Here is a 14,099-nt window from a genome sequence, read left to right as displayed (position 1 = left end):
GTGTTGTTTTTCACCCAACCCTTTACCTTTCTTTTTCTGTTGCAAGCTGGACTGAAGCACAGCAGCATGCACACAGCTGAGCAATGAATGGTGCTGCTGCAGCTACACTGACCATTTTCTGCTCCTCCCCAAGTCAGCTCTGAAATCTCCTATAAACCTCTTAAATTGGAGACAATTTGAGGTGCACACTGTGTTACTCAGTGCTGCTCACTGTCCCCTCTCCATTTCTCCTTCTCACAAACAGGTGCCCACACTGACAGTCCTAAATGTGAGCAGGCTGCAGACAGAACCCTAAACTCCAGTTTCTTTGTTGTTAAATGCTTTGCTACAAGTCTACTGAGGATCATTTTTCTTTCTTCCTGTGTGTATTTTGAATCAAGCTTGTTGACATAACACAAAAACAAACTCTCTTCCCAGTACCCTGGGAAGCCAACACAGCTAAACGAGGCTCTCGTGCGTTTGTATTGCTTTTGATTTAGACTTCAGTTATTGTTCTGAAGGAGGAGGTAGGGTTGAACTTTCGGTGATTTAGCTTTAGGGTTTTGGAGTACAGAGGAGTTAAAGGCAATCTGGGCTGAGAGCTGGCCCAACTTCATTGTATCCCTGCTTTTGAGTTGCTTTGTCCCTTCTAATGTCTTTTTTTAGCACAACATCTTTCCATCCGTTTCCTACACCATTCTGGGCTCAGCAGACCCCTCCAGCATTGCCTTCCAAGTCCCTGTTTATACAGCTGAAAGCACTGCTCCTCTTGCTGAGCTGCCCAAAAGGCTGAATGCTGCTGCAGGGCTGCATTGCTGGCTCCCTCCTGGGTAGAGCAGTGTGTAGCTTAGGTTTCAGGTTGAATAAACAGTCGATGCTAGATCAAGGGCTGGCATAGAGCTCAGCTACAGGGCAGAGAAACTGGGGGAATGGGGGCACTGGGACCCAGGGAAGCTCCCCACCAGCTGCAGGAAAAGGTTTGTTTTTCATTGTCTGACTCCTGTTTCAGCTGCTCCAGCCCAGCTTATCGGGGCAGCCAGAGCCAAGCAATGTCTCAGCCCCTTCCTTTGGGCCACTCCGGTCTCTGCAACACTGTGCCTGTAGGCAGACATGCAGTTGGGCTGTGCTGATAACTCCAGTAACTCCAAACAAGCCTCCAGCCTGCTGAATCATTGGAAACAAGCTCAGGAGTGAGACAAGGTCCTCTTCTTTCCCCATCAGCTGAGAGCAGTTCCAGGGAGAATGAGAATCCCAACCCAGATGTCCTCGAGAGCTTTGAGCTCTGGATAACACAGGGTGGGAGTTAGTGGGGAGAAATCTGAAGGATTTCAGAGGTGGTGGAGCCCCAGAGTGGACAGAAAGGTCACCTAAAGCACACGCATAGCTTGTCTGCAGCTTTTCTGTTCTCAGCACTGCAGAGATCCCACTGCAGTGATGACACAGAGTTCAAACAGTCTGTGTAAGTCACTGGGATGTATAAAGAAAGAAATCAGCTTCTGTTCCTTTAATATGTTACTCTTTTATGCTGAAGCTTAAAGTAGGAATACTGTTCTTGCAGCAGCTTTCCTTGTTCTGTAGAGCTGTAGGCTAACATTTTCTTTCAGCCTCAGAAATTCTAAATGCAATCTTCAACATAGCATTGGCTTTTTGCAGCAAATAACACAATGGCTGGAAGCATATCCACGCATTCTGGAAAGCCACTTGTGGAAAAATGATTGCTAATCGTTGCCCTCCAATCTCTTCCAATTGCTTTTATCCCAGCATGGCTCTGGGTATGATGTAGGTGAAACCTTAGCCCAGCTCAACTTTGTGTTTTCCTCCAACGTGTGCTTAGCACAGCTGAACAAGAAGAGGCTCTGGATTTAGGGCTTGTGATGGCACAGAGCTTTTCTTAAAACCTAAAAGAGCAGTGGTCCTCTTTGCCTTTGAGGATGCTGCGGTCTCTTGAAGGAGCCTTTGCCCACCTGTTAAATCTCTGCTCCCTCATCCCATCCACAGCTCCCACCTCTCATAGCGTTTATTTCCTGTCCTTCTCAGGTTGGTAATTATCACTGTTGCCAATTAAATGATGCCACCTCAGGGACAGTGCTCTCCTGACAATGCATTTAGAGAGCTAAACCACCTTGGGACCTGTGTGAAAAGAGCAGTTCCTGTGAGGGTTGCCAGGGTGCAGCAGCTTTCTGGTGTTTCTGGTAGCACCTGTTTCTTGCTCAGGCTTTGCTGTGCCATTCCGTATTACCTGGGTGCTGGAGTCTTTTCCTAGCAAGACAAGAGGAGAATAAGAGTGCACACCTACATAGAGCAGTGCTCTCATACTGACTCTGGGCTTGAGTGCTCCTGTTGAGATCAGCTCTGCTTACAGTCACCAAATCCCCACCTTCAAAATTCCAGCAGACCTCCTGAACTTGAGCAATGTGTTTATTAAAGCAAAGCCAACCCCCTGGAAATTACCCAGTTGGTTTTTGGAACTGCTGAACATTGCTTGTAATGCTTTTGTCAATTGATGTAAATATCCCTGCGTGCTTCTAAGGGCACAGAGTGCTCCCTTGCTCAATGTTTGCTTCCATTTTTGCATTCTGCTAGACAGTATATTTTGAGTTGTTTCTCATTTCAGCTGGCACTGCTTCACTGCTTTCTTCTTCCCTTTGGGATTTGTTATCTTCAGGGGAACTCTGTGCCCACTCTCTTTCAGCTTTTCCGAAGGGGAATTGTGACATGGAAGCTCAGAGCAGTGCTTCCAGTACTTCACAAGAGCACTTTGTGTCCATTTTGCATGTTTTTAATCTGTCTGTATCCCTGCCAAGAGCTCTTTGATACCACAGGCACGTAAGGAAGAAGTGCAGGGTGTATGTCCTGCCCTGTTAGATGCTCAGAGCATGTGGGAACCTGAGTTCTTTCCTAAGTGTGTACTTTGTTGCTAAAGCCTACAGAAAAATTAGATCTGATTTCTTGGTAATCAAATATCAGAGTTTGTGCACAGCATGCTCAGAGAGCTCAATTTCTCCAAGAACTTCTTTGTATTTATGCACAGCTCTCATTTTCCTTCCATCTCTGCTCTGTGCAGGTGTCTTTCCTCTGTGTTTTCCTTTTCTCCCAAACACTTCCCATAACAAAATGCACTCACACACGCTTCCACTCCTTTTTATATGCCTGCATCTCCACCAAGAGATGGTGGCACCCAAACAGCAACGAGGCAGCGCTCAGCTCCAGCCAGGATCTGTCTCATCTCTCCTGGCCTGTGCTTAATTCTTCTTTTTAACTGCAGCTGCTGGCTTTTTTTTTTTTTCCTTCCAGCTCCTCTCTGGATTGCCTTGCATTTTGCTGCTTGGAATCTCATGAGTCACTTCTTACCCGTGACTGCTCCGAGCAATGCATGTTGATCCCAATTCTGACCTGCAAGCGATGGGAAGATGTTTGTTCTCCCAGATGTACTTATCTTTGTGTGCAGGGAAAGATGAGACACCTGAAGGGAATCTGTATCCCCGTCTCCACTCCTCCCTGACGCACGCTGTGCACCCTCTGCAGGTTTCCTGCTGCAGTCAGAGAATGGGAACAGGCTGACAAAATGGGGGTAGGTGTTTTCAAGCCAGACTTGGCACAGATTCACCACCTTCTGTGCCAGTCTGGGCATCAGGTGACTGTGCACCTAAGCAATGAGATGAATTGATTTGGGGCAATTGTTTCGTGCTTGTTTAGCTTAGCAACTGGTGCTTCTGCTTTTCTCCTTCCAAAAAGTGATTTGCACTGAGCAGAGGGCCCGGAGTTTACAGCTCTGATACCATTTCCAACACCTCTAGCCATATTTTTCTGTCCTGATATTCCCAACGTGAAGCTGCTGCCAAATTATTTATAGCATTGTTTTGAGAAGCTCCTAAAAGTTGAGTGCTGTAATATAAACTGTCCTTCTGTTAGCGAGCTGATGTTCTGCAGCCCCTCCTGCCACCACTTGATGAATGCCTCCACAGTTGGTGCAGATTATATTTGACTCAGTGCTCTGCATGAGCTCCTTAGCCTCCACATTTCATTTTAAAAAAAAATACATATATTCTTTCATTTGCTGGTGAGAAATCATCGACCTGAGAGTGCTGGACCGTGGTGGGCAGGTCTGGGATTCCTAAACCATCAGTCCTAATCTTCAGGTGGAATGCAGGGAGCAGTGGGGCACTACTACTTTCCTGAGCCCTCCTCCATCTCCTACCACAGTTCCTCAACCAAAAGCAGAGGAAAAGCCCAGCTCCTGAGCTCTCTGTTCCTTACGCAAGCTCTTCTGGTGATGAGTTGGAGCAGACCTCTGTGGTTGCCAAGTCTAACCATCAACCCATCACCTCTATGTCCTCGAGTGCCACAACTCCTCATTTCTTGAACCCCTCTAGGGATGGTGACTCTTCTCTGGACAGTCTGTTCTAATGCCTGACCATCCTCAGAGAAGAAATGTTGCATAGAGATAAACATGCAGTCAGTTCAAGCAGGGAAATGCCCAACTTGCCCTACTGCATGAGCAAGGAGAGCCAACGCGTGGGGTGAGCAATGGTCATCCAAGGTCAGTGCAGGAGTTCAGTGGAAGAACTTCAGTTTCTAGTGGAATAGATCCAGCTGTAGGGCTGTATGGAAGTTATGCTTTGGCAGCACCAAGGGAAGGTGGACAGCCTGCCAGCTAGCTGACTTTGTGTGCACAAATACCCTTCTCTTCAATGACTTTGTCAGCCCAAGGGCCGATTACTCCAGGGCTGTTGCTGAAATACTGCTGTTCCTGAAGGTCAGCATCTGCATATTAGTCCCAGCATCTCCCAGTGGTGGAACAGATACGTCTCTTTCTATTGTATGACCCCTTTGTAAATGTTTTTTTTTAGTCTTTTTTTTTTTTTCTTTTCTCCTGTTATCACCCAAAGGCTTTTTGTCAATACAGATTTCATCCAGTCTTGCTTTACCTTCAGACGCAAACCTGGCTCCATGTGTCCATATAGAAAACATGGGCTGCAGTCACTCTGCTGCTGGAATTCCACCCAAACGTTGGATTTTAGGGCTGGATGGGACACTGAAGAGCTGTGAGATGTTGCAGCAGCCAAGGAAATGAGGAGAGCAGGGAGAGGATGTTTGTGCTCTTTCTTGATAAGCAGCTGTTTAACGTGAGCAGCTTGAGACCAAGGACAGCGTGAAGGAAGGGGTTGTTCTTTGCCTGGATAAATGCAAAGGTGGCAGAAGAGATTTATGAATCTCTAGTGCAGGAGCTGCTTCATCTCATCTCTGGATATCGAGTCTGGCTTAAATACTGGAGCATGGGTGCAGTCAACCAAACCCATGCAGGTTTTTGTGCAGCTGACTGTGGAGGAAGATGCAAGGAAACAGCTGAGATCAGAAAATCCCCAAAGAGGAAAGGCAGAGGGATGCCTGCCCCTCTCTGTCTGGTCCCCAATCCCAGAAACCAGACCAGACAGCACTTATTTCAGCAGGTCTACGTGTTATCATCCTATCCTTCCTGCTTTGTGCCTTTTGCTGCATTCTCTCTTGCTTTGTCCAAAGCTATTATTTTTCTCTCTAAAACAGACAGAATTTAGCACTGGGATCTGTTGTTGGTTACATCTCTCCTCTGTATGGCACAGTGGATCCACGACCCAGTTTAAACCTGCAGGAGCCACCTGGGTGTAAATATTTGATGGAACTGCAATTTCCCTTTTGAATTCTGCTTCAGTTTTTCCAGCTAAATCATGGAATGGTCCCAAAAGCCACTTGTTAGCTGGGGCTGTGTATGCAGTTCTTCTTGTGGAGATGGTTCTGCTTTCAGGCAGCCTTGTATTTATGTGAAATCCAAGTAGTAGGAGTAAACATGGAATTATATTTGTGTCATAATACAAGGAAGGAAAGGCAGTTAAATCCATATGTCAGCTCTTAGCCAGATGGGAGCCGTGCTGTCACTCACTGCAGTTGCTACATCAGTGATGCATCAGGGCTAGACAGAGCCTGGGAGAAGGTATTGCTGCTCTGGAGAGAGAACTTTGATGTGTTTTGAGGAGCTTTGGGGTTGGATTGAGTCAGTATCCCAAAAAGAGCCTGCAAAGCAGAAGTATGTAGGGACACACTGTCTGTTTTCCAGCGAACCAACTCGAGAACCCAATTCTGTGTCCTGGGCTCCTTGTCCCTTCTGCATGGGGATGTGTTCCTCACTGGGGTTTTTTGGCTGCTTCCTATCAGAAGGGAAGAGCAAAGTTCTGCATCCAACCCAGTCACTGGCTGAAATTCTTAACTTTGCTTTTGGGGTAGATGGGGTTTGTTTTTATAGATGGACTCTGCTTGTATGTAGGCTCTATTGCCAAGTGAAGCATGTTACGATCCCTGTGATCTCCTTGTTTGTTTTCCAAGCTCTGTTTTTAGGAAAAGGAGGTGCGTTTTGGGGTCCTGTCTTTAGTTCAAGGTTGAACTACAGGACTGAAAGGCGTGGGTTCACATCTGATAGCAGCAAACAGGGGTGTCTTAAAGTATCAGTCATCTCCTGCCATGGTTTCATACTTCTGGAAGCCACAGGAATTATTTTTGACAACTTAATTTGTGAGTCAGAACGAAGAAAGCACTATCAAATAATAATCTTAAAGAAAATGTTGAGCTTAAGATCTGTGCTGTGGTTCTGCTGTAATTTGGGGTTTGGGTCAAGCTCAGGGGAATGGCTGAGGACCCTGGGGTCAGGATGCTGCCTGCTTATTGTGGAGAGTTACACAGTTATATATAGCAAAGTAGGGGTTCTCTGTGAAACTGCTGGGCTGAGTCCTTGTTCAGTACATTCCAGACTTCTCATGGCTCTTAAAAGAAAAGAAGCTTTGGCTGTTTTCTGCTATTTACCACTGTGTCTCTTGCAGGATTCATGAATAAAATTTTCCATCCTAACATCGATGAAGCGTAAGTAAATCCCTCATGCATGTGGTTTTGCTCAGAATTTTGTCTAATTGTAGCTGTGTCCGTAGCTTGGCAGTAGTTTGAGAGTGAGTTCAGCCATGCTTTCATCTAATCTAACAGCCCTCAGTGCATCTCAAGTTAACTTCCTTACCATTAGCCACAGGGTAAGAGTAAATCACTCCTTATCTGAAAGAGTGGGGTGAAGGCAGGGCAAGGGAAGGGAAATAGATTATGTTAAATCTGCAGTGTGTTTCTGAGCATGCTTGTGTTTAATTCCATCTTTTCCATGTGTTTCAGGTCAGGAACTGTATGTCTAGATGTAATCAATCAAACTTGGACGGCTCTCTATGGTGAGTTTTGGCATTTCCCTGGAGCTGATCACATGAGTGCCCTTCTGTGTTGTCTTAACATAACACAGCTTGCTGGATACAGATGCTTTTAGGCCAGCTCTTTTTAGTTAAATCTTAGGCTCCTCACTGAGCCAAGATCCCATGAAAAGTAAGATATCCCCGTGAAAACACTCCTGGAACCTGTTTTTGTGCCAGAGAGGCAAAAATATTTCATACAGTTTCATAAACTGCACAAAGGATCACTCAGTCTATTGCTTGGTGGTGTCTGGCAGCTGCACAATATTATCCAGGGATGACTCAGCATGGAAAGAGGGGAGTGGCTGTATCTAAAGTGAAGCCCAGTTCCAGCCATGTTTTGTATGTCACCTGGGCTTTGGGCACAAGTCTGTGATCCCCCCTCTGCTGACAGTGATCCCATGTGGGTGTTTGGCTGTGATCCTCGTTTTTAGAGCTGTAGGAAGTTTAGCTGCTAGTTGAAGATCCACTTAAACAGGATCTAGGGCAAGCTAAAATTGTTGAAAAGAATATGTCACAGAATTGTTGTGGTTGAAAAAGACTTCTAAGATTCTGGTCCAGACATTAACCCATCACCACCATGGCCAATCGTAGGATCATTAAGGTTGGAAAAGACCACTAAAATCCCCGAGTCCAACCCAATCATCCTCACCATCCCCACTGACAGTGACTCCCATCTCCCTGGGCAGCCTCTTCCAGTGCCTGATTTCTCTTTAGGACTGTGTGGACTTCTTCAGATGTTCCAGTTACTCTGTTTTGTGGAACTGTACTCAGGGAAATGTGTACTTCAAATCTTTTCTCCTCTGAAAGCCTGACTTTACCTATGTAAGTTTGGAGCTTGCAAGCAATTGCTGGAGAGAGAAAAGCCTTTTCACCTACCTCACAAGCATAGTTTGTAAGGAAATACTGAGCCTGGTCAATCCTGGATGCAAAATTGCTATAGTAACTTGTTGAACTTTCCTCCTAAACAGAACACCTGAAGTCCTTGTGTTGTAGTTGCATGGCATACAGTTTGCATACTTCTGTTATAAGAGATCAGCTCCGTGACCCAGTGGGAGTGTTAATGAAGGAGGAGAAGCTGCTTGATGGGTGATGGAGGAAGGAAAGATGTGAACAAATCAAGCCCTCTGCTGGGAAACAAACCTATATGGTTCATTTAGCAGCAGAACCCACCTTAGTGCAGTGTGTGCTGCTGTTCTCCCGCCTTAAGGCCACCTGCAGATCATGGGGATGGCTGGACAGAAGGAAATCACACTGGTTGAACTCAGGTTTTGTGTTCTGACAGCCTGAGTTCTGCTTTGGACAGCATATCTGGATAGCAGCCCTCTTCTGCAGCACGCTCATGCCGTCACAGTGGGGTTTCTGTGCTATTTCCAAACAATTTCACAGGAAAGTTTTCTGTAAGAGGCTTCCTAATAAGTGCTGCTGCATTTTTATCGTTGCTGTGGCTCATGAAGGCAGAAGAAATAACTTGGCGTTTCCTTTGCTTCTGATTATTAATATAAAAAAAAAAAAATCTTCTGCATTTCTCTTTGTGATACCAGAGTAAGGCAACTTGAAAGTGTCAGGTTTGTATTTTGTACAAAACATCTTCCACAGCAGGTGGTGAAGCTTGGCTTTGGAAAGTTCATCTTCTGACGGTTCTCTTCTTGCAGACTTCTCTTGCTTTGATGCCTTGAAGCTGCAGAGAGGATGCTGGGATGACTGCATTCACTCTGCTCCTTCAGTCAGGACACCCCCAGAGCCCATCCATCTCTTCAGTCCCAGGGTTTGCCTCCTTGCCTCCTTACATTCCTGAATGTACCATCCAAGGGGGGGAATTGTACTCCCCAGTGCCTCTCAGCATAGTTGTGCTGTTTGCAGTGAAACCAGAACCCTCCTACGCTAGCAGAGGAAATGGGCCAGATAATTCAAGGAGGAACTAAGGTGGAAGAGACCCAGAATAGCTACCAACAAAGTCATGGGGCCTCGTGGTCAGATTCCCTGTTGTTCCCTAATGAAGTATCAGGTTCTTAGTGCTATTGTTAGGCTTCCTGCATGCATTCAACCAGTCCTTGTTAAACCAGTGCTGCTTTTGGCTGTTAAGGAGGGACATCCCTGAGGTTTACTTTAAAAATAATGACAATTCAATAAATCCCTCCAGTGGAAGAATCCTTGCAGGGCTCTGCTTGCTGAGCACACACAGGTTTAGTTGTCAGATGGCCATAGAATGTCATAGAATCACCAAGGTTGGAAAAGACCTCAAGATCATCCAGTCCAACCGTCCACCTCTTGCTATGAGCACCATCATCTGGAGCACTGGCAGTGTTTTGGGTTCAAGGTATGGTGCTGTGGTCGTGGAACATGAAACAGTGATTTTAGAAGAAGGCAGAAGTAGGAGAAGAACTCAGTGAGGTGGGGAAGCATGGTGCTGTTTGCTTTCCCCCATGCAGTCCCTTTTAACTTCAGATTTTCAGTGCGTTTACCCTCAAAACTTTGTGGTGCTGTCTCACTGCTGGTGCTTGCAGAGATTCAGGCCAGCTCTGGGTGAGTGGATGTGAGCAGCTTTGTCTTTCCCTTGCAGATCTCACCAATATATTTGAATCGTTCCTGCCCCAGCTGCTGGCCTATCCTAACCCTATAGATCCTCTAAATGGTGACGCTGCAGCCATGTACCTCCACCGACCAGAAGAGTACAAACAGAAAATTAAAGGTAAGGGCATCAGTATGATTGTGACTCAGCCCAGGGGAAGGAGGACTGTCTTTGCTGCAGATTTTTGTCAGTCCCCATTCATTCCCCTTACAGCAGCCTCATTTGTTTTAGAGATGGGAGAACAATTGGGAAGAAAAGATATGTGACTGAGGAAGGAGCAAGGAAAAGTGCTCAGGTTAAGTGGAAATCTCCATTTCATGATTACTGGGCAGAAAATAGCTTGTTAGCAGTTCTTTGGGAAGTTATCTGAGGGCAGGAATCAGTAATACCATTGCAGAAAGCAGTTCTGTACCGTGACAGAGCAGGAATTTTCAGTAAATGCCGAGCAAATTCCTTGTCACCTCCTACTCCAGCTGAGGCTTAGTGCTCTGTGCTGTTCAGAGAGTGCCATTAAAGAGAGCTGCAGACCAATTAGTGATGTCTGGAAGGATGTAGTGGGGTAGAGATGGTCTTGAAGGTCTCTCTGAAGACAAGAGAATTGGAGAGTTTGATTTAGAGTACTGAGTGGGGCTGTAAGCTCTGATGTGTCAGGGATGCCTTCAGAGAATAAAGGAGTGACTTACCCTGTAATCACCGTGAGCAGGAGGTGCTCACAGGCTTGTAGCTCAGCTAGGGGAGCCTAGGCTGGACATTAACTGATGGGGGTGGGTAAGCCCTGGCACAGCCTGTGAGGGTGCTGGTGTGTCTGCTCACAGAGGGGTGGGAAGGACAAATGAGACAAGTCAGAAATAATTAGCCAGCAGCAAGCTGGGATCAGCTGCATGCAGACAGGAGCAGAGGCAACAGACGCATGGCAAAAGCCACGCACGTATATACTTGAGCCAGTGGACACAGTCAGCATTTAATCCACTCTTTGGCCCAGATTGCATCTTCAGGTTTTTTTGAATAGAGGCTGTGACCACCTGTGTGGTTTGTGGTTACTGAATAACCATCAGACTTGTTCATCCAGGGAGCCCTGCTGGGACGGTTCGCAGGTCCTGCTCAGCAAGGAGAGCCTCCATGAGCAGCTCCTCGTGAGCAGCTCCTCGTAACCATCCTCCCACGTGAGATGGGGCAGCAGCATTGTGAAATCCCTGCTGTTCAGGGAGTGCAGGTAACCCAGAAAGAGGTGGGGTTTGGTGCTGGAGTCCTTTCATCACTTGTGCCACGTCACTGCAGAGCAGTTAAACCTCAGCTCGTCGTGTTGTGATGCCGCATGACTCCAAGGGTGGAACTACAAATGAGGTCAAGCCAAGCTTGATTTAAATACTGAGTTATTTGGCACACTGTTTGATTCCTGTGACAGCTGCATGACAGCATGGTAAGAACTATTCTGCAGATCTGCCCTGTTTGCTATCCTGGAGCCCATTGCTGCTGCTTCTTAGGAAACAAGCTTCCAGGCAGAATGGTTTGTCAGATGAAATCTCCAAGGCCAGCGTGAAGGGACACTTTGGGTGTCCTCTGTGCTTTAATGAACCAGGGGGAAAAAATGACAGATGCACCCTGGAAGAGACAAAGAGACTGATGCTAACCAACAGCAGGTGCTTCAGGGAAGAGCTCAGGGCATCCCTGAGGGAGGCTAAATGGGAGAGTCTGCTCCCTTGTTTCCATCTTGGCAGTCAGATGCTGTGAAGATGATCTGGGAGGAGGTTTAAGTGCTTAAAATGTGTCTCATGTTCCCTGTACCCAAGTGTCCTGTCTTGTTCCAGGCTTGCGTGACAAGTATAGGATAGAGCTAAATATTGTCATTCCTGATACTGCAGTGTTTTTAAAAATAGCCTTGGACATGTTAAAACTGAGGCAGTGGATTGTAACAGCTTCTCTGCTCTGGGAAGCTCAGGATCTGCAAATACATAATTTATTGCTTTTTTTCCTTCATTTTTTAGTTATAGGCACATAGAGCAGTTGCTTGATGTAGCAGTGAAGAGACAGGCTTAGAGTTAACGTTGCACAAGGTTTGTGGCTGCTGTGAGACCCATACAAGTAAGAATTTATCATGGAATTTGTAAACATCTGTTAATACTACTGATACAGAGACAGAAAATGTGGTGCTTAGCATTAGGTCCTTCTTCTCCATCAAGGGATGGAATAACACAGAACCAAACTCTCCTTTAAGATCTGTTTTCTTGGTGATCCTAAGCAGGATGGCTTGCCAAATGCTGTGCCTGGGGATACCCATCCCCACTGGATTTGGGGTCACCTGCAATTCCCAGTAAGGGTGTCACCCTTGTCACAGTGAAGGAACTAATACAAATAGCAAAGGAACTTGGGTTCCCTTTACTGGTTTGTGCAAGAAATAGCATCTCATCTGGGTAAATAACTCTTCTCTAGGGAAAATCAGTTTCTAGAAAGCCACAGGGAGTAGCCAGCAGGGGGATATGGCCTGTTGGCAGCATCCCATCTCCTTATTTCTGGTGATTGCCTGTTGCCCACCCACCTTCCCATGTAGGTGTCTGATTTTGTGACACCCCCCCCCGCCCCTTCAGCTGGTTCTTCTGTTCTTTGAGGTCTGCCACATTGTTTGCTTTCACTTTGCAGCATCCATCTCTTTTGGCAGGGATCTCTGCCCCAGCCTGTGCTCTCTGCTCTCTGCAGGTTCGAGACATCAGGCACCATGATAACACATGCAAGCACCTTTTCAGAAGGGGAATTTTAGTGCTCAGGACCTGAGGACAGAGCACAAGACTGCTTTCCTATCCACACTGTGCACTGAGAGCTTTCTGGTGGTCTGTCTCTCTCCGCGTTGCGTGGAGAGCCCTCAGGTGCTCCTTGTTTGCATAGCTGCCTTTAATATTTTATCAGTTCTTACAAGCTTTTTGTAAAGCAGATTGGGATAGCTCCTCCTGCTGTTGGAGCAAGCAGGTTCATCATATATATTTAACACTTAGACTGAAACCATGTGCATCATTGGATGGAGATGCTCGGAAGCACCTTTCAGCCTGCTCTCCTGCACAGGTTTCCCATGGCAGAGCAGCTCTGCCAGGGTCACAGCTGCTCCACCAAGTGTTTGTCTTCAAAATTCTGTTCCTTGGGAAGAATTAATGCCCAGTTTGGAAGGCTGCAGGGTTTGGTGTGTGCCGTGCACTTTTTCCTTGCAGGCACTGATCTCTGAGTGCAAGGGGATGATGTTATTCCCCTTCACTTCTAGCGTTGCTATTTGAAGGAGGGCTTGTTGCGTTTTAGTAGCTTAAAGAAAGCAACTTCACAGCTGAAATTCCCCAAGAACAGCATGAGAACGGCTCCTCTCCTACGTGCAGAGCAATGTGGAGGATGTGCTGTTGGGATACTGCTGTTTCAGCACTTGTCCATGCTCTGAAGCTGCTTTTTCAGCGTGTGTGCACGTAACAAATAGATTTTCTCTGCTGGATATGTCCTCAGCACACAGGTTTTCAGATTCTTCTTGAATCCCAGAGGGGATGTTGCAGAAGCAGTTCCCAGACTCAATCTGCCTGGTCCCAGTCCATTTATTACCTTTCTGCTCCATCTCTCTGTGTGGAAAAGCAGCACGAGCCACAGTTGGCAGTGGTGATTCTACCTGCCTGCAGGAATCCCAGTTAAACCAGTTTCTCTGCTTTCTGCAAGGCTTCCTGCTGGCTCCTGGCTGCAGTTCATGGATCTGGGTGCCTGGAGCTGGTGTGGTTTGAAGCCTGCTGTGAGACACGGTTTCTTTTGTTGACCTGCAGTGCTCTGGGCTCCCTGCAGCTCCTCCTTGGCTAATCCTACAGCTGATGTGAAACTGGCTGCAGGAGATGAGCTTGGAGATCAGAGACAGCTCTGCTGAGGCACAGTCTCCTCCAAACTTGGATTGGGAAGGGGCTCCAGCTGCATTGGTGTGGCCATAGCTCCAATGTGCCCCATATACAAACGGTCCCATGGAGAGCCCCCTATTTTCCTGCCAGGAGAAAAACCTGAATTGAAACTCTCAATAATACTTTTTTAAGCTCAGGCTGTGTAAGATCACAGAATCACAGAATGGCTTGGGTTGGAAGGAAGTGTAGAGGTCACAGAATCCTAGAATGACTTGGGTTGAAAAGAACCAGAAGGATCATAGGATGTTTGAATGGGTTGGGTTGGAAGGGTCCTTAAAGATCATAGGGCCATAGGATAGGTTGGGTTGGAAGGGTCCTTAAAGATCAAAAGGCCATAGGATAAGTTGGGTTGGAAGGGTCCTTAAAGATCAAAAGGCCATAGGGTGGACT

The 14,099-nt window shown here is 46.7% G+C and overlaps 1 protein-coding gene across 2 annotated transcripts in view; it reads left to right on the top strand.

Annotated features, from left to right (window-relative positions):
- Positions 1-14,099, top strand: part of UBE2H (ubiquitin conjugating enzyme E2 H) — a 29,312-nt gene that overhangs the window by 12,452 nt on the left and 2,761 nt on the right. For both annotated transcript variants that reach the window (XM_042835440.1, XM_042835441.1), the window contains exons 4-6: positions 6,828-6,867; positions 7,162-7,214; positions 9,793-9,921. In XM_042835440.1, the coding sequence (XP_042691374.1) occupies positions 6,828-6,867; positions 7,162-7,214; positions 9,793-9,921 (222 nt within the window). The remainder of the gene's footprint in view (positions 1-6,827; positions 6,868-7,161; positions 7,215-9,792; positions 9,922-14,099) is intronic.

This window comes from Centrocercus urophasianus, unplaced genomic scaffold (assembly GCF_019232065.1).
Source record: "Centrocercus urophasianus isolate 14NV4802_14NV808 unplaced genomic scaffold, USGS_Curo_1.0 seq_524, whole genome shotgun sequence".
In the NCBI taxonomy this organism is placed as follows: Eukaryota; Metazoa; Chordata; class Aves; order Galliformes; family Phasianidae; genus Centrocercus; species Centrocercus urophasianus.
This window is presented reverse-complemented; position numbering and strand designations above follow the sequence as displayed.